The sequence below is a fragment of the Conger conger genome, chromosome 13, assembly GCF_963514075.1.
Source record: "Conger conger chromosome 13, fConCon1.1, whole genome shotgun sequence".
In the NCBI taxonomy this organism is placed as follows: Eukaryota; Metazoa; Chordata; class Actinopteri; order Anguilliformes; family Congridae; genus Conger; species Conger conger.
The window spans coordinates 42,526,251-42,545,207 of NC_083772.1; the positions used below are offsets into that span (position 1 = coordinate 42,526,251).

General features: G+C 46.0%; 1 protein-coding gene across 1 annotated transcript in view; it reads right to left on the reverse strand.

Annotated features, from left to right (window-relative positions):
* Positions 1-18,746, reverse strand: part of LOC133107586 (peripheral-type benzodiazepine receptor-associated protein 1-like) — a 30,919-nt gene extending 12,173 nt beyond the window's left edge. Inside the window, exons 1-14 of the mRNA XM_061216572.1 lie at positions 18,725-18,746; positions 17,540-17,586; positions 17,309-17,401; positions 16,542-16,661; positions 15,418-15,522; positions 14,946-14,996; positions 14,136-14,156; positions 9,865-10,006; positions 9,138-9,325; positions 7,988-8,052; positions 7,765-7,874; positions 6,450-7,241; positions 5,664-5,815; positions 4,785-5,141 (exon numbers count right to left, since the gene is read on the reverse strand). Coding sequence (XP_061072556.1) covers positions 4,785-5,141; positions 5,664-5,815; positions 6,450-7,241; positions 7,765-7,874; positions 7,988-8,052; positions 9,138-9,325; positions 9,865-10,006; positions 14,136-14,156; positions 14,946-14,996; positions 15,418-15,522; positions 16,542-16,661; positions 17,309-17,401; positions 17,540-17,586; positions 18,725-18,746 — 2,265 coding nt within the window. The remainder of the gene's footprint in view (positions 1-4,784; positions 5,142-5,663; positions 5,816-6,449; positions 7,242-7,764; positions 7,875-7,987; positions 8,053-9,137; positions 9,326-9,864; positions 10,007-14,135; positions 14,157-14,945; positions 14,997-15,417; positions 15,523-16,541; positions 16,662-17,308; positions 17,402-17,539; positions 17,587-18,724) is intronic.
* Between the last annotated feature and the right edge of the window lie 211 nt (positions 18,747-18,957).

Genomic DNA, 18,957 nt, shown 5'->3' on the forward strand with positions numbered 1-18,957 from the left:
CCTCAAAGCACAAATGAGCTTGCACTGATGTAGACCTCAAAGCACAAATGAGCTTGCACTGATGTAGACCTCAAAGCACAAATGAGCTTGCACTGATGTAGACCTCAAAGCACAAATGAGCTTGCACTGATGTAGACCTCAAAGCACAAATGAGCTTGCACTGATGTAGACCTCAAAGCACAAATGAGCTTGCACTGATGTAGACCTCAAAGCACAAATGAGCTTGCACTGATGTAGACCTCAAAGCACAAATGAGCTTGCACTGATGTAGACCTCAAAGGACAAATGAGCTTGCACTGATGTAGACCTCAAAGCATAAATGAGCTTGCACTGACGTAGACCTCAAAGCGCAAATGAGCTTGCACTGATGTAGACCTCAAAGCACAAAGCAGAATAGTGTATCAGCCACAGATAATATAAAGGAGCAATGCTACCAGAGGATTACAGCTCATGTAACAACTTCACAGTACATTACATGCATCATATATGATACCAGGGGCCTGTATCACAAAGCAGGATTACTGCATTAACTGGAAAACTGCACTATATAACACCAAGAACAGTTATCCAGCTAACACAGAAATCATGATTTGTGATACAAGTCCCAGAATCATTCTGATTATAATCTTAGCACCCCTGGCTAACAAATTCAGACACCTGTCCTATCTGTTCACCCTCACCCCACCCCCCTGCTTTTTCTGAGAATCTGATCTCATGATCAGGCAGGATGTGACTCATTAGAAGAGAGGGTAGGTCTGAGTCAGACTGAAGCATACGTGTAAAAGTTTCCATCGCTTAATGCTGCACGTTCCGTCCCCCCCTGTCCCCCCACCAGCGGCAATGATCTGGGGTTTCTTCAGGTAGCTGTTGTCCTGGCTGTCTGTGTTTTGGGGCCCTAGTGTGGACTGAGGCCTATCATTCACAGACCCCACCCAGGGGCTCAGCCTGGAGCTCCCATCCTCTCCAACTCTAGGAGTGAGCAGCGGGGGTGCATGGGGATTTGGGGAAGGCTGTCTGCAGGGTCCTGGAGGCCCATCTCCGGGACCTCCTCCTGAGCTGACTCGGGGTTGGGGCCAGTGGGAGGGCTGGGCTCAGCATGGGAGTCCTCATGTTCCGGAAACTCTGAGACAGAGATGGTGGGAATCTTCATCCCCACGCTCTCTGTGCCTACGGCCTCTAACAATTGGGCAGCCATGGAGGGCAAGGTCAAACCGGCCTGCAGAGAAATGCACACAATCTTGAAAGTGACCCTTTTGCCAAAGGTACATCCACTCATCATGTAATTTCTCGTACATATCGGCTGAGAATTAATTACTTAATATTTTGCCTCTGTAAAGAACAATTCATTGTTGTTTTTCAGCAGAAAGAATAAATGAGGAGTTGACACAACTTTCCAGGCAGTAGAACGACTACCGTGTGCCATGGTGAGTTAAGAAAACCGTGGTCTAATATGATAAGTAATACATCTGCTTTAGTAGTCGTTTTCCGCACAAGCCCTTTAGCGAGCTATTTAACTGACGTGACTTGTGTTTGTATTCAGTTATCATTAGTAGCTAGTCTATAGCCTGGGCAGCAGCATCCACCAATTTCAGCGTTACGGCTGTAAGGTGCCTCTTTTGGGGAACTTGTGCTCAGCGTAGCCCCAACTTGTGTGCAAAACCATCACAGTCTGTCAGGCTGAGCTGCTTTCCACCTCACAGTTTGGCCCTCATGTCTGGCAGGGCCTTCACCTGTTTGGTTTGTTAATACTGTACATTTGCTTATGGTTAATTTGTGTTGCTCCACCTCCTTGTGTGTCTTACAGAGTTTCCCGGCACATTTGTAATATGTAACAGGTTCACTCAGAAAAGCAATACGATATCATGCTGATTGAGGTCTGGTCACTGTTAGGATCACAGTCAGCTAAGTGAGACATTTTCTGAAGTTAGGAATTAGAAGATACAATTCTAAAGTTACAGTGGATAGATTGGAATATATTTATTACAGATGTGACATCAATTTTTTGTTTGATTTTGGTTACGGCAAATAGCTCTCGTTTTAGAACCTGCAGTTAAATAAGACTTCATGGTTACATGACAAGCTGTAATATTCCTTGTGAAGTCATCAGTGTCGGCAGTTATAGCACCAGCGTTTTCGAGTTACATGTCCCATTTAGCCAGGCTTAAAATTAGCGCTGGCTGAATTTGCGCTAATCCTAATAGCTCTTCATTTTAGCAGTGGCTTCTTTGTGCTGCAGCAGCTTTGAAATGCATTTGTCCCAACTGTGCCCTGCAACTGAGTATGATTCTAAAACAAAATCTAAAAAATTGTAATAACAGACAGGACTGTCTAAAATAAATACAGTATTTAGCTGTAAGGCATGTATTAAAATAACCTGTAGAGGCATAGCACAGGCATTAAGTGGACAGCAAGGTTTATTCCAAAGGATGGATCCAGCACAATATCCGACAGAATATGCTCAAGGCTCAGGCAGCTGTCCTGAACTGTTCTGCAAAGCGTCAGAGCTTTTTCAGAGCCAAGCACCAGATATCTCTTTCCTCTAAGATGCATTCCTGGATTTACTGACTGTGCAACACAACCTGACAATGATTTAAAATAAATGAAAATGGGTATCCATACATGTTTAAGGCAAATTGTGTTTACCCATGAGAGCCTTAATCTTTTGTCCCAAAATCAGGGGCGATTTTATTTGCCTTGCATCACTGAATGAATAATAATTTTAGAACTTTAAACATGTAAATCTCCTCCAATATTATAATGCCCTGTAAAACTACATCCACAAATCCTCATCACTGCCATCATCATAATAACAAGAAAGAAAAAACTGCATTTCATAATACTGAGAACACATCCATTTCTTGAGCAAATCCAAAAACTGAATTCTGATGATGCTATGAAAATGGACTTTATACATCATAGCATAAGCGCCACAATTGAATTGTATGATAAATTGTCCTATTTCTTTAGGACATAAGTGTGAGCTTCAATCAAATTGTATTATCTTAGGCAGCAGCATCGATTGACTACTGTCAGTTAAAAAGTTAACAGCTGTAGACAGTTTAAATAAAAGACCAGTGTGGTGGCTTTGCACAGCTTTACAGAATTAAAAGTTGGCCTTATGTGCACCCTGCATGTCATATACAAAACTGCAATCAAAGCATCTGTGGCAACAATTTCCCACAAGACCTGACGTTCAGTCAGACTAGGTCTGGGGTAACAGCTGAGGAGCAATTAGACCAGCACAGCACAACAAGTACTCGCTGCATATACACTCACCAAGCACTTTAATAGGTATCTATTAGACTCATTTTTTTAGACACCTCCGACTGCTGTAGGCTATCCACTTAAGAGTTATGATGCGTTGTGTGTTCAGAGATATTCTTCTGCATACCACTGTTGTAATGTGTGGTTATTTGCATTACTGTCACCATCCTGTCAGCATTGACTAGTCTGGCCATTCTCCTCTGACGTCTCTCATTAAGGCGTTTCTGTCTGCAGAACTGCTGCTCACTGGATTTTTTTTGTTTTTTTGCACCATTCTTTACAAACTCTAGAGACTAATGTGCATGAAAATCCCAGGAGATCAGCAGTTTCTGAGATACTCAAACCACCCTGCCTGCCACCAACAATGATTCCAAAAGATAAAAGAATTTCCCCATTCTGACATTAACTGAAGCTCCTGACCCGTATCTATATGACTGTATGCATTGCACTGCTGCCACACAATTGGCTGATTAGATAATTGCATGAATAAGTTGGTGTAATACAGAACTATTACACCTACGTTTTTCCTAATCAAGTGATCGGTGTGTGTGTGTTCAGACGTTAAATCAGTCACACTTCAAATGAAAATTGCCACAACCTGCACGTTTGCGAGAAGGTGTCTTACCTGAAGTACCATGTTAATATTCTCTTAAGATGCATCAATCAACACCTACACAATGAATACGAATGACTAACTAGGCCTCCCGTCTCAAGCATTTCTACGCAAGGCAAATGCGCATGTTGAAAAGAGGAAGATTGCTATTATTACAGCTCACGCTGTAAATTCCAAAAAAGAAAAAACCAGTGGTCTTTAAAAATGTGCTGCGCAGAGAGTACAGAGTGATTGTGCCCTAAGTGGGTTTAAGCCCTACTGAAATAAGTGGGTTTTACACTGCAAAAACGTCTGTCTACGTGTTATAGTCCTGCAAGAAGACTTACATATAAAATCTTTTTTTTTTGTATATTAAGTAGAACATATTACTCGCTTTGAGTCACTGTTTACTGTTATTTGACTGGTGAAATTTTTCACCGCATGAGTGACCCTTGAAATTAGTCAAACTGACTCACCTCATTGACATTCAGAATCAGAATCAGAATCAGAAAAACTTTATTGTCTGACATGACAGAAAATCATCTCCAGCGTGGGTCATCAATCAGAGACACAAAACAGCATTCCTGCAACAAGTGGAAAGTGACTAGTGCAATCAATCAAATCAATAAAAGAGGGTGGGTGAGGGGGGGTTGTTATTGATTGTTTAAGATTCTGATGGCAGTGGGAATAAATGAGTTTCGGTAAATGTTCTTCCTGATGGAGGGAACTTTGTATTATTTTGTCTTATTTAGTAAAGAGTAATTGAAATAAGATTTTAAGTCTGACCATAAGACTAAACTACTTGTTGAGATACACGTTTGGTTTCTGCAGTGTAAGTCATGATTAAAGGAATGAAGCAAAAGCTCCACCAGCAGACGCAGCAGACTGTAAACAGCAGCACACTCACACTAGCAAACAGACTCTGTACCTGTGGCCGTAGAGCACTGGCACTGTCTGCAGACATGACTCTGTCAGCACCGCTGGACGTCCTCACAAGAGGGGCTGGGGCATCTGCTGGTGGGTTGTGGGGCAGCGTGGACATTTTGGCAGCAGAGAGATCCAGGGGTGGGCCCGTTGCCAGGGAGACGGCTCCTGGCGGGCGGGTGAGAGTCACTCCCACTGTGACGGCCGTGAGGTTCGGCAGGATGGGGACAGGCACTGAGTCGGTGGACTCCCCCTGGGGCGACATTGTCCGCACCGTCAGCTCTTGGGCGGTCCACAGCGTTTGGATCTGGGCTGGGCCCATCAGCGCACTGCCCGCTGTCGAAGAGGACACCTCCAGGACCTTGGGAACAAGCAGCAACAACCGCTGTCAGAGCCTACTGTCGCTGAACTGGAGAAGAGCACTGAGAGCTATCTCGGAAAAATGAAAATGAATCCTTCAGAGGCACGAAGTTCCTCTACGGCAATGAAGTTTTGTTTTGAAAGGTGGTGTCATCGTTATGGCAAGTACACCTACATACAAAAGACAATCAGTTGACTGCACATCCCCATCCATCATCTCCTATGGCACAGTACATGAAGAATAGTACTGACCAGGGCTGTCCTGTAGGTTTTCACAGTAGAATCACGTGTGCTAATTTAGGGTTGAAAAGCTGGTAGATCTTCAGGAAAAGGCTTGGCTAGCCCTCGTATAGACAAACTACAACCCACTCTGAAGCATTATTCTTAAAGAAACTTTGTTTTTCCCAATAAAGTCGTGAAGGGATGGACTGTAATTACATAAATCGCATATTCCCCGCAGGAATAGAAGAAGAAAAACACTGCACTGCGGCTGCAAGAAAATGAAGCTGAGTGAGTTTCTTACTTTCCTCTTGTCTGCGTAGATGGCGTAGCCGGTCACCGGGACACCGTTTGACATGCCGGCAGCGTCGACAGCGACCGGCAGCCAGCTCACCAGGGCGATGCCCGGGCCGGGCCCCGTCTCCAGCTGCACATTCAGGGGGGCAGCAGGAGGCCCTTCGGACAGAAGAGGAGGGGACCTCAAATTCAGCCTTTTGAACAGTACGCCTTTCACAGAGTAGACAGTTTTAGTGAGTGAGCTTGATCGCCAGTTGGCTCCCGGGAGCCTAGAGACGATTTAGCCGCAAGGACCAATCTTTTGTTTGGTGAGTGGTATGCAAAAATGAAAAGATGGATCCTTTGCTATATGATAGCAAAGGCAGCAGGTTCAAAATTAATTTCCCATTCCAGCTTGTACAGTAGTCACACACAAGCAGCACTGCTAGCAACACGGTTGGTTAGCATAACAGGCTAGGGTGCACTGAGAAGCATATTCATTATTATTGCAGCACAAAGAATACCCTGGCACCAAGACAAAATACCCTGCATAATGGCATCTGTACCTTGCATACCAGATAAGACACACAGCTCTCTAATTAAGGATTGATTAATCACAATCATTAATGTTTGTAAACACAAAACAATCTATTCAAACTGCAGTGGTAAAGTAGCTGAAATCACAAAAACTGGACAAAGGGGCAACCAGACCACAATGGTCTTCACTTGGTTTTCTGAATGGGAATTCAGAAACTTGGGTCGTCCTCACACCAGAAGGGTGTGGACTCCAGACCAGTAGAGCAAGCTCTCTCACCCGATGCCAGGGTGGTGAACGTCACAGTGCTGCTTTTGTGCTGTCGGCCATACAGGGAGAGCTCCCAAGGAGTGCACTGCGTCCTGGCCTCCACTTTGGCCCTGTAGAGCTGGTGGGGCCTCAGGTCGCTGAGGGACAGCGAGTATCCGCCCGGCTTGACCAGCCAGCACTCCCCGTCGTTCAAAGACACGGTGTGCGCGTAGTTGCTGTTGCTGGGCAACCACGCCAGTAGGGCCGAGCCGGAGGTGACCTGCTCCACCCTCAGCCGGGTGGGGGCCATGCAGACATCCCGGCCCACCAGGAAGGTGCAGCTGAGGCGGTCGGAGTCGCCCCTCTCGGTCACGCTCTGCACGGACACGCGGTAGGCCTTCAGGCTGACGTCGAGGCGCTCCAGCACGGCCTTGGTCTGCGAGCCGAAGGGCACGTTGAGCCGGAGCTCCTCGTCCACGAACACGTTGTAGCTCCACACGTTCCCCCAGCCGGCCGGCACCAGCGGCGGGTCCCAGCCGATCACCACGCTCTTGGCCAGCTGCCGGATCAGGCTCAGCCGCCGCGGGTAAGGCACGGTGTCCGCCGCCGGCTCCTCTGCGTCCAGGCCGTTGGTCATCGGGCCGGGGGCCGCCTCCACGGGGGTGGGCGGGTCGCTCCTCTCCTGGCTTTCGGGGCAGAGCTGCGGGCGGTTGTATGAGAGGTCGCGGGCCGGCAATCGAGGAGGGCCCACAATGTTGTCGGTGGAAACCAGCTCCACGAAATTGGATGGGACCAGCCCCCTCCTTCCATCCATCAGTTCACCTGAAGGAAGGAGCGGAAAAGATCCTATTATGGGCCTGGCAGGCGACCATGTCACATACACCTCACATGAGTTTATACATACACTACACACCTGTTGCCATTTTATACTTCACTGCTACTCAATGTTGTATTCTTATTCTGTGTCCATGCCATGGTTTTTGTATCTGATGATATCCCTGCTGAAAATTCCTGCTTCAACCAACCTAAGCGGGTTTAAGTATTTTTGACACTGTTCAAGCAGCTGTTCACCAGCTGACTAGCCAATATAGCCAGCTAGTCCACCAGTTGGCCACCAGCTTACTTGACTAGCATTGTCTAGCTAGAGAGCAGCTTTGACCAGCTGCAGATCAGCTATGACAAACTAGAAGTGTCGAAAAAACACAGCTTAAGCTAACCAAAACAGCTTAGAATTTTCAGCAGGGACACTATACCCTTATCTATTATGCCTCGTGGGCATCTTATCCACAAGTTTATGTAGATAAGAGCATGTACTGAACCAAAGAAAAGAAACGACGACAACAACCTTCATAGAAGCCATCCTCGTCCATGTCTCCAGAGACACAGATGTACTCTCCAGCTTTAAGAGGAAGCTCGACCTCTGGGCTGTGGTTGGGGCCGTGGTATGGATCATAGCTGCAGAGGATAAATGGAGATTGCCTGGTCAGCAGGCCCGGATGGAGATATGGAAGGGCTGATCACCACAGAGTACTTCCATTGCCCCCATGGGGTTCTGGTGGCTCAGCTACCTGTGTCTGACGATGAAGACTTTCGGTTTGCCAGCTGCTCTTCCATCCTCTCTTGCAGCCACAACCTGGAGCACAACCAAGAGAATGTGCATTATTCGAGAGAAAGGTACAAATAAGGCCTCCATTGTAAAAAAAAAATGACTTGAATGACTATCTGTGATGTGAGTGTGGTTTGCTCCATTTTTGGGATCGTAAAATGCTTTCTTTGCCACTCATGAACTCATTTACCACAGATAAGGATGGGTAAATACCACAGCATTCTAAATATACCTTATGAATAAGCAAGAAGCCCAAAGGTATCTATTTATCGTGACCATAAAGCCTGTCAACTCAATCATTCACAACTATTACACTCTACATAATCCACTGCAGCCAGTAGATTATCTGTAAATATGAGCTTTATCAGACTACTCCAGGGATGAAGGGTCAACCCCTTCCATTTAGAAATCTCCTGGCAAGTGGCATTCTGGGAAAAACAATTCTGCTTTGTCTGTAGAATTAGACAGTAGGAAATCCAGACTCGAATAACACCAACTCTTAGGAGGACTGTGCACAGCTCTGAGAAATGCATACATACAGCTTTTATACAAAAAACATGCAACTGCAGCCTAGCAACAATACGGTCTAGTTACTTTTTGTGGGGCACTAATATTGATTATCAGTTATGAGCCTGTTTAATGTGTATATTTTATGTGTTGGTAGTAATAAACCCAAGAACAAAAACCTAACCAGGTTCTGCATTATTCTGAATAAGCACACATAGCTAAACCTGGGGCTAAATCATAGCAGTCAGTGAGCAGTTGTTTGGCCCAATACATACTGTTTGACTTTGTGCTTCATAGGAGCTTGAACTTATACTTGCACACAGATGACTTACACACAGTAAGAGAACAAAATTAATGGCAACATTACGAGAACCATTTGTTATGTGACTGATAGAACACTGTCATACACATGACATAACTAACTAAAAGATGCATAACAGTTTATGACATCTGTTATGCCATTTGTGACAGCTGTTACGACATGTGAATGGCAGTGTTATGAAAACCTGTCGAAGGGTTCAAGTAAAGCATAAACAAACAGTGGTAAAAAATGTTTTAGTAACACAACAGTCTGCACCGTTCGAAGGGGGGCAGGTGCTACTCACCTCATAGGATGGTGAGGATTTGTGCGTGTGGGGTTGGAGGGGCCTAGACGCCGGGGGGTGGTGCCCAAACCTGGTCGCACTGGCTGTGGATCCTTGATTTAAATTGATTGATGGCAGCACCCGGCGGCGGGGAGCCGGCGGCCATGACGGTCTCGCCAGCCCTGGTGCGTGAGGAGCAAACTCGGGCTCTGCAGGAGGACAGGGGTCAGCCCAACACCTCAGTGTGCACTTCGACAGTCTACGGAGCACCACAGTGGGTCTCTGGCCAGTCCAAATATTTGTTGGACAAACGTGCTAGCAGTCAGCCAAAGACGAAATCCCCTCTAGCCAGGGGCAAGTGTTGTTACAGTAACCTGCTACGAGCCTTCGCTTTCCCGCACCTCACTGTGCTTACTAGAGAACTAGCCCAGCAAACCCTGCTACAGTCACATAGATCTTAGATAAACATACCGGAACCTTCTTCAAGTTTTTCAAGTAACTGTATTCAGACAGGGAGAAAACAACGAGGGTTGCAGATAGAGAGGGGAGACACTGTACCAATGGCGGAGAATTTAACCCCCAACTTCACGGGAGGAGTTTTATACGGGTTGAGACCCGGCTGTTCTACAGACTGCTTTGCACACAAAATCTCATGAAATGGGAGTAAAAAAACGCATTCCACACCCTGCTAAAAAAAAACAGCTCAAGCTAGGTTTTGAAACACAGCTGGATGTGTTTCACAGCCCACCTTTGAGTCCGTTGGTCAGCAGGCAGAATTCGGAGTCGGGCGCGTCTCCCGCCTGCAGACGGAAGCGCTCCAGCTCGTGGGACAGCAGGGAAAACTGCTGAGTCTGGCTCCGGCACTTCTCCTCCAGCTCCAGGACTGTCGCCTGGAGACAAGGCGGGCGGGGAGTTCAGCGCCTGAGTTCAGTGATCTGCATTGAGACTGAAATTGTACAGCTCTCCTGCAGGTTCCCTTACACCAAAATCCATAAATTCTTACCCCAAGTCATACACTCTCAGAAATAAAGTGACAGTGGTGTCGAGGATAAAATCTCCCAAATGTACACTGCAAGTACAGTAATGTTGTCTTTGGGTACATTTTTTTACAAATAGGTACAAGCCAAAACGGTACAAATTAGTTACATATTGTAGGCTAGGTACAGTTTATGTGCCTATAGGGCATTGCCCCAGTGATAAGCCATATTGTCATGGTTCATGATGAACATTCCTACAATACCCCTGCCAGTCACGCCAAATCCTCAGAGAGTACAGCAGAGTGGCTCGGAGCAGTCTCTGCAGCTCAAACACACTCTTATGAGACAGCCTTCCTCTGCAAATTAGGAAGTGCCAAACAAAAACCACCAAGGAAGACAGATGATTTTTTATTTACATTACATTACATTATTGCCATTTGGCAGACGCTTCTATCCAGAGCGACGTACAGTTGATTAGACTAAGCTGGAGACAATCCTCCCCTGGAGCAATGCAGGGTTAAGGGCCTTGCTCAAGGGCCCGACGGCTGTGCGGATCTTATTGTGGCTACACCGGGATTAGAACCACCAACCTTGCATGTCCCAGTCATTTACCTGAACCACTACGCAACAGGCCACATTTTATGGAGTAAACTGAGAAAAACACCATTAAGTACACATCCTTCCCTAAGTACGTATGGCTTCTCGACTTACCCTGTTCTGATATACCTGCTTGCTGTTCATTCCTTGAATGCTACATTTTATGCTTAACTCTGTGTTTTGTTTGCCGCTTGTACTACAGTGTCTTGCGGCATTGCTGTTTGTGCTTGCACTAATGTGTCTTTGTTGTGCTTGCACATTTGATATGGTCTTTGTTGATTTAATGTTTACTTGTTTCCATTGATTTTTATTCATCCAAAAATAAAATAAAACCTAAATCAAGCATTTGTACCTTTTTAGGCAGTTTTTGTTCCTTTATTTCTGAGAGTGTAGTACCCTACAGTGTGAGATTAAAAAAGTGTTCAAGTGTATAATTCTGCAAAGGACTCAAGTAGACAAAATAAAATAGATAGACAGAGTAAAATAATGCAAATGTACAGTCATGGTGCATAGGGGGAAGACCAGAGGAGACAGGGACGGGGAGCTACAGCACAAGCAATGCTAGGCTAGGCTTAATCCAGTTGCATAAACACTATTATAAAGCCATTAAATGCTAGCGGTGACATGACCCCCATCTTCAACCCATGCACAAGTTTCACTTCCTGGCGTATGGCCTGCTGAAGTGTATCCTGCTCAAGCAGGTCACGTATATTAGCTGCGTGATTTCGGCCAAAAAGCTGGGACGGTTCCTTTCAGTTCCAGTTCTGTCTGACAGCAGCAGCAGTTGGTTTATGGCTGGTTCTGTCTGACAGTGGCTGGTTTAAGGCTGGTTCTGTCTGATGGCGGCTGGTTTAAGGCTGGTTCTGTCTGACAGCAGCAGGTTTAAGGCTGGTTCTGTCTGACAGCGGCTGATTTAAGGCTGGTTCTGTCTGACAGCGGCTGATTTAAGGCTGGTTCTGTCTGACGGCGGCTGGTTTAACGCTGGTTCTGTCTGATGGCGGCTGGTTTAAGGCTGGTTCTGTCTGACAGCAGCTGGTTTAAGGCTGGTTCTGTCTGACAACAGCTGGTTTAAGGCTGGTTCTGTCTGACAGTGGCTGATTTAAGGCTGGTTCTGTCTGACGGCGGCTGGTTTAACGCTGGTTCTGTCTGATGGCGGCTGGTTTAAGGCTGGTTCTGTCTGACAGCAGCAGGTTTAAGGCTGGTTCTGTCTGACGGCGGCTGGTTTAAGGCTGGTTCTGTCTGACAGCAGCTGGTTTAAGGCTGGTTCTGTCTGACAGCAGCTGGTTTAAGGCTGGTTCTGTCTGACAGCAGCTGGTTTAAGGCTGGTTCTGTCTGACAGCAGCTGGTTTAAGGCTGGTTCTGTCTGACGGCGGCAGGTTTAAGGCTGGTTCTGTCTGACGGCGGCTGGTTTAAGGCTGGTTCTGTCTGACAGCAGCTGGTTTAACGCTGGTTCTGTCTGATGGCGGCTGGTTTAAGGCTGGTTCTGTCTGACAGCAGCAGGTTTAAGGCTGGTTCTGTCTGACGGCGGCTGGTTTAAGGCTGGTTCTGTCTGACAGCAGCAGGTTTAAGGCTGGTTCTGTCTGACGGCGGCTGGTTTAAGGCTGGTTCTGTCTGACAGCAGCTGGTTTAAGGCTGGTTCTGTCTGACAGCAGCAGGTTTAAGGCTGGTTCTGTCTGACGGCGGCTGGTTTAAGGCTGGTTCTGTCTGACAGCAGCTGGTTTAAGGCTGGTTCTGTCTGACAGCAGCTGGTTTAAGGCTGGTTCTGTCTGACGGCGGCTGGTTTAAGGCTGGTTCTGTCTGACAACAGCTGGTTTAAGGCTGGTTCTGTCTGACAGCGGTTGGTTTAAGGCTGGTTCTGTCTGATGGCGGCTGGTTTAAGGCTGGTTCTGTCTGACAGCAGCAGGTTTAAGGCTGGTTCTGTCTGACAGCGGCTGATTTAAGGCTGGTTCTGTCTGACAGCGGCTGATTTAAGGCTGGTTCTGTCTGACGGCGGCTGGTTTAACGCTGGTTCTGTCTGATGGCGGCTGGTTTAAGGCTGGTTCTGTCTGACAGCAGCTGGTTTAAGGCTGGTTCTGTCTGACAACAGCTGGTTTAAGGCTGGTTCTGTCTGACAGTGGCTGATTTAAGGCTGGTTCTGTCTGACGGCGGCTGGTTTAACGCTGGTTCTGTCTGATGGCGGCTGGTTTAAGGCTGGTTCTGTCTGACAGCAGCAGGTTTAAGGCTGGTTCTGTCTGACGGCGGCTGGTTTAAGGCTGGTTCTGTCTGACAGCAGCTGGTTTAAGGCTGGTTCTGTCTGACGGCGGCTGGTTTAACGCTGGTTCTGTCTGATGGCGGCTGGTTTAAGGCTGGTTCTGTCTGACAGCAGCAGGTTTAAGGCTGGTTCTGTCTGACGGCGGCTGGTTTAAGGCTGGTTCTGTCTGACAGCAGCAGGTTTAAGGCTGGTTCTGTCTGACGGCGGCTGGTTTAAGGCTGGTTCTGTCTGACAGCGGCTGGTTTAACGCTGGTTTTACTCATTAACTCGGTCAGGGCCACCGCGGCGGGTAATGAGCTGACAGACCGTAATCCATCAGGAAAGGCTCACTCAACAAAATCACCTCTGGAGAAAAACATTTAAAATAACAAAAACTGCAGCATCTCCTCTGGAGACGGATGGGCGCACAATCCCATGGTTCTGTGAAGACCGAATGCGTCCCCTCCTATCCCACTGAATGGCGTGAGCAAGACTGCGCGTGCATCCCGATAGGTCTACCCAAAACAATGTACCCTCCTTTCCTTTAGAAGCAGAGGATGCAGTTTGGACTATTTGGATGCACCCCAGTGGTCCCCCTCTGCAGAACATCTCAGAAAATGCCCTGTGTCAGGCATCTCACCACCACTTATGGCCATACACTGCATAGGAATCAATCTGAGCACCCTCGACTGCAAACCTGCTCTATAGGTCCCTCAGCATCAGGGCACTGCCTCACCACTAGTCTCCTCTAATCACCTGCCCTGGTGAAAACACCAGCAGATGAAGGGCCCCAGTGTCAACACAAAGGATTACTAAAAACAAATACAATAATCATGAAACCGGTTATGTAACGCACACAGGGGGAGAGCTTCTCTCTCGCGCGAGGTCACAGTGCTAGTGTATCCCATTAACCTACAGGGGCTCATCCAGGTTTTAAGTGAAAAGGTTCACAACAAAGCAATTTTGGCCTGCCCTCCTGTGACCTAGGCAACCTATTTAAACTCTGCAGGGGATGACAAGGACAGCTGAAGCTGTATAATCACTGAAAGCCCTGGTATTTCCAGTGCCGTTACTTCACGTTTTCGCGTTTTCCACCTTTGTTCAATTGCAGCCTCTCTGTTTTGGTGCGGCAATGTCTGCATATGATGCTACTTGAAAGGATTGAACACCTACGGGGAAGGGTCAGGAGCAAACAAAATGGTGTCTTAATGATACCTGCATGCCATCCAGGGTACTCTGGTTTACATGAAGAAGAAAAAAAAGATAAGATTTGAAAATAATTATTATCAAAAATATGCTTGATTGAAAAACATGTACAGCTGGGTTTTGTTCTGCCCAAGTACCTTAATTTGAGCTTTCTGACAGCTCTATGAACTATGCTGGTTCACTCGAATAACATCTTTCATTTCATACAGCATGCATAATGTGCAAACTTACAGCCCTAATTCAGCAAATAATTGAGCTAAATATATAATCAAGATCTGAAACTGGAGTAAAAACCAGCATACACACGACCCTCCATGGTACTGAGTTTGAGACCACTGATTTACATGGATGGAGCTCATATGGGAAACAAATATAAATAAATAAATACATAAATAAATAAATAAATAAATAAAACAAACTATTGTAGTTTCAAGATTTCAGTTCATTCAAACAGATGCTTTGAGCAGCAGGTATGACAAAAGGCCAAATACATCATCACCCGAAGGAGAATAATATACTGAATTTTATTCAGAAGCTTTAACAGCAACAACAACAAAAAAAAACATTACATTACATTAACGGCATTTGGCAGACGCTCTTATCCAGAGCGACGTACAACAAAGTGCAAAATGCATACCCATAACCAGGGATAAGTGCGCTGAAAGACCCTAGAGGGAAGTAAAATCTCAACTGCTACCTGCACAAACAAAGCCACAAATCTCAATGGCTCCATGCAGTTACATATTATACAGACACTATAGCCATGCTTCATAAAGACATTTATTATTTCATAAAGGTAAATAAATAAATTATACTCACCTCCAGTATCTGAACAACCCCCTCTTGTTCTTTCTTAGCAGCAAACTGAGCCTGTTAAAAAGTATATCAGCTATTCATGTTATAATACAGGAAATATGTACAATGCAGCAAATGTGTTTCTTTGTATATTTCTGTGCACATTACTCTCATTCTCATTAAATTCCTAAAGATTCCCACAAAAATATTCTAGCAAGCAACAAAGAATATTTCAAAAGACCTCTGAGGAAGTATGTCGTTTAAAAAAAAGAAGATTTGGTTACATTCAGGAGAGCCAAACGAGCATCACACGAGCATCACACGAGCATCACACGAAAAACAAAGCCAGCACATTTTGCTAAAAATAAAGACAACCTTTGCTCTTTTTACACAAACGTGTGAATTTTATTAATCCATACTCAGGGTCCAACAACTTTCAGCAGAACAAACGTCATGAGTTGGTGATGATGATGATGATGATGATGATGATGCTCACCCTCTGCAGCCGTTTGATCTCATTTTGCTTGAAGTTGAGGATAGCCAGCGCCTGTTCCTGCTCCTGTTCCAGATGCTGCCTTCTCTCCGTCACCTCTCGCATATGCTGTGAGGCAGGGGAACACGGTCCGTCAGCCCAGTCCCCAGAGCCTACCGCAGACTCTCAGCCTGCCTCGGATTCACACGTTCAGTACAGTAGACCCCTCTGTTTCTGATGAGAACAGGACCAAACCGCCTCTTGAAAGAGAGGTCAAATAATAAACCGGCGTGTGCCCAAGCCAGTGCAAATTACCGGGTGAATATCGAAGAAGGAGAGAAAATACTGTGTGTGAACATACACTCGGTGAGCAGTTTATTAGGTAGACCTGTACACCAGCTTGCTATTGCAAATATTTAATCAGCCAATCATGGGGCAGCAACTAAACGCATAAAAGCATGCAGACATGGTCAAGAGGTTCAGTTGTTGTTCAGACCGAATGTCAGAATGGGGAAGAAATGTTATCTAAGTGACTTTGACCATGGAATGACTGTTGGTGCCAGACAGGATGGTTTGAGTATCTCAGAAACTGCTGATCTCCTGGGATTTTCACACAAAACTGTCTGTGGAGTTAGCAGAGAATGGTCCGAAGAACAAAAAACATCCAGTGAGCAGCAGTTCTGTGGCCAGAAATGCCTTGTTAATGAGAGAGGACAGAAGAGATGGGCCAGACTGGTCAAAGCTGACAGGAAGGTGACAGTAACGCAAATAACCACTTGCATCTCGGCAATGACAGGAAGGTGACAGTAACGCAAATAACCATTTGCACCATTTGCATCTCTGAGCACTCAACGCATCAAACCTCTTGAGAGGATACGTTACAGCAGCAGAAGACCAATAAGTGATACAAATAAGTCTAATGAATACCTAATAAAGTGCTCACAGTGTATGTCACCTACAGCATTGCTTGCCAACCCAACTCCTGGAGATCTACCATCCTGTAGGTTTTCATTTCAACCCTAATTTGGTACTTTGCAATGTGTGCGCTTTGTTGGGGTTAGAGTGAAAATCTGCAGGAGTTATAGGGATACTGTATAGGCATTTCATCCAATCAGGTTTCCTTCATCCAATTAAGAGTTCCTGCCTACCTTGAGGACCTGCTCTAGGTTCTCCAGCTTGGCGTGGAGTCTCTGGTCCTGTTTTAGAGCTGAATTGTGCTGAGTCAGTGCCAGCAGATCGACTCTCAGCTCCACATGCTCAGCCTGGGCCTATAGGAGAAGGGGAGTAGGGGGTTTCACCCCAGGGAAAGAGGGGTGTTCAATCCACACAGAGACACGCCCGCACATTCAGACCAGGGTTACAGACACGACTTTTCATTATGATTTCATCATGTGTTAATGAAAGATAACCTTTTTAATGCCTACTCAATATAATAATAATTATTATTATTATTATTTTAAAGGTACAATAGGTTTTTGTGCAAAAACATTGTTACAATCCCTTCCTATCATTGAAAAAGGCTTACTAACATTGACTCAACCCTCTGCCTGTGTTTATAGTCCTTCAGGTTTTAAAATCTACAGTTGATGGACTGACACTCTGTTCCAAAACATTGTACAGCTGTACAATAATTCCAGTTGATTGGTTGAAAATGGGTTCTAACTGCCACAGCCAATGGCGGGGGGGTTCAACGTAAGCACGTTCACAGAGAAGCGGGGGGGATAAACAGGGTTGTGTTTTGAGGGTTTTTGTTACTGCAATTCCTCTCGTCCAAAATGACCTATTGTACCTTCAAAACTCCTCAGATTCAATGTTTTTAAAGAATGCATTATTCTTGTTCTTGTTGTTATTTTTGTAGGTTTTCTCACAGGGAGCGAGAATCACTTGAAGGGGAACGGGAACCTCACGGTCGCACCTGCTGGAGTCTCTGCTCATTCTGCCTCAGGTAGTCCTCCTCTGCCTCTAACCTCTGCTCCTTCTCACCGGCCTCATCGTTCAGCCGACGCACCTGTCAGTCACATTGTTTCGTGAGGGACAACAGCAGCGCCACAATTCGCACCGGAACAGTGGGCAGGAGAGTGAGAAGGCGTGTGTGTGAGAGGTTACGGCTGCCGGGCCGTTTGCGGCACAGTGCGGGACATATTACCCAATCCAAGTCATCCCTTCTGTCCTTCCCTGGTGTCAGTCTCCAGGCTTAAACATCTCGCTTCCTCTTCTAGAGCTCACGCTTCTGGAAAAAGACGTTTGTTGTTATCATAGCAACAGTACATGAGGAGAAATCCACTGCTGAGCTTTTCTATTACATGTGTAATGGGCACATGCTTTGCCTGACAGGAACTGAGCAGTCGACAGAGTACTCCTTATTGTTGTCTCTTGAAGACAGGAGCCAAGTTATGTCCTTCTTGGCACGTTTTCTACCTCAAATTAAAACAAAGTAACGCACATTTATGTAAAGGCTCGTACACTAAATGAAGAGCACGTCATGTTAGTGATATCGCTTCTGAAATTGAGGCAACATTGGCTAAGGTGGTAAGAGCTGTCGGCCGGAGGGTTGCCGGTTCGATCCCGCCCTGGGTGTGTTGAAGTGTCCCTGAGCAAGACACCTAACCACCAAATGCTCCTGAGGAGTTGGTTGGTGCCTTGCATGGCAGACAATCGCCGTTGCTGGGTGTGTGTGAATGGGTGAATGAGAAGCATGAATTGTACAGCGCTTTGCGTATAGGCACTATATATTATATACTATATACTATATACACCATCCATGCTTGGTGTAATTCAGCAGCTGGGTATTCACTGATACAGTGGTGTACACATTGAATGGACACTGATCATTTTCACATTTCAAGTTTGTTAGATTGTGTTGTATGACACAATCTACGTGTCGTATCGTATTTTGAAAAAAGTATAAAATTTTGTTAGGTCACAGAAAAGTTTTTTGCACAGCCTTGATAGGATAGCCAGATGAAAATTCTCTGAAATGTTCTCTGTTCTGGTTCCACAGTGGTGGAAAGACCTGCCTACTACTGCCAGGACGGCAGAATCCCTCCCCATATTTCCACACAGACAGTAAACACACCTTTTCAGATTTTACCTTAATCCTCCCTCCTGATTTATCCTTCCCCTCCCCCATATCCCTCTTTTTATACCCTGAAATCTGCACTAACTATGACTATTGTTTATGACTGCACTACATGTGAGTGTTTTGCTATTTATGGCTTGAAGCCTTTCCCTAGTTGAGGAACTTATGCATGTCTGGTAAATGACTGAAATGTAAATGTAATACAAATGTCTCCTCTGCGCTTGGCTGTGACTGACACAGCTGCCTTCAAACCTGAGATGCCCCATCCATCCATCCATCCATTATCTTAACCCGCTTATCCTGAACAGGGTCGCAGGGGGGCTGGAGCCTATCCCAGCATACATTGGGCGAAAGGCAGGAATACACCCTGGACAGGTCGCCAGTCCATCGCAGGGCACACACACCATTCACTCGCACACTCATACCTACGGGCAATTTAGACTCTCCAATCAGCCTAACGTGCATGTCATTGGACTATGGGAGGA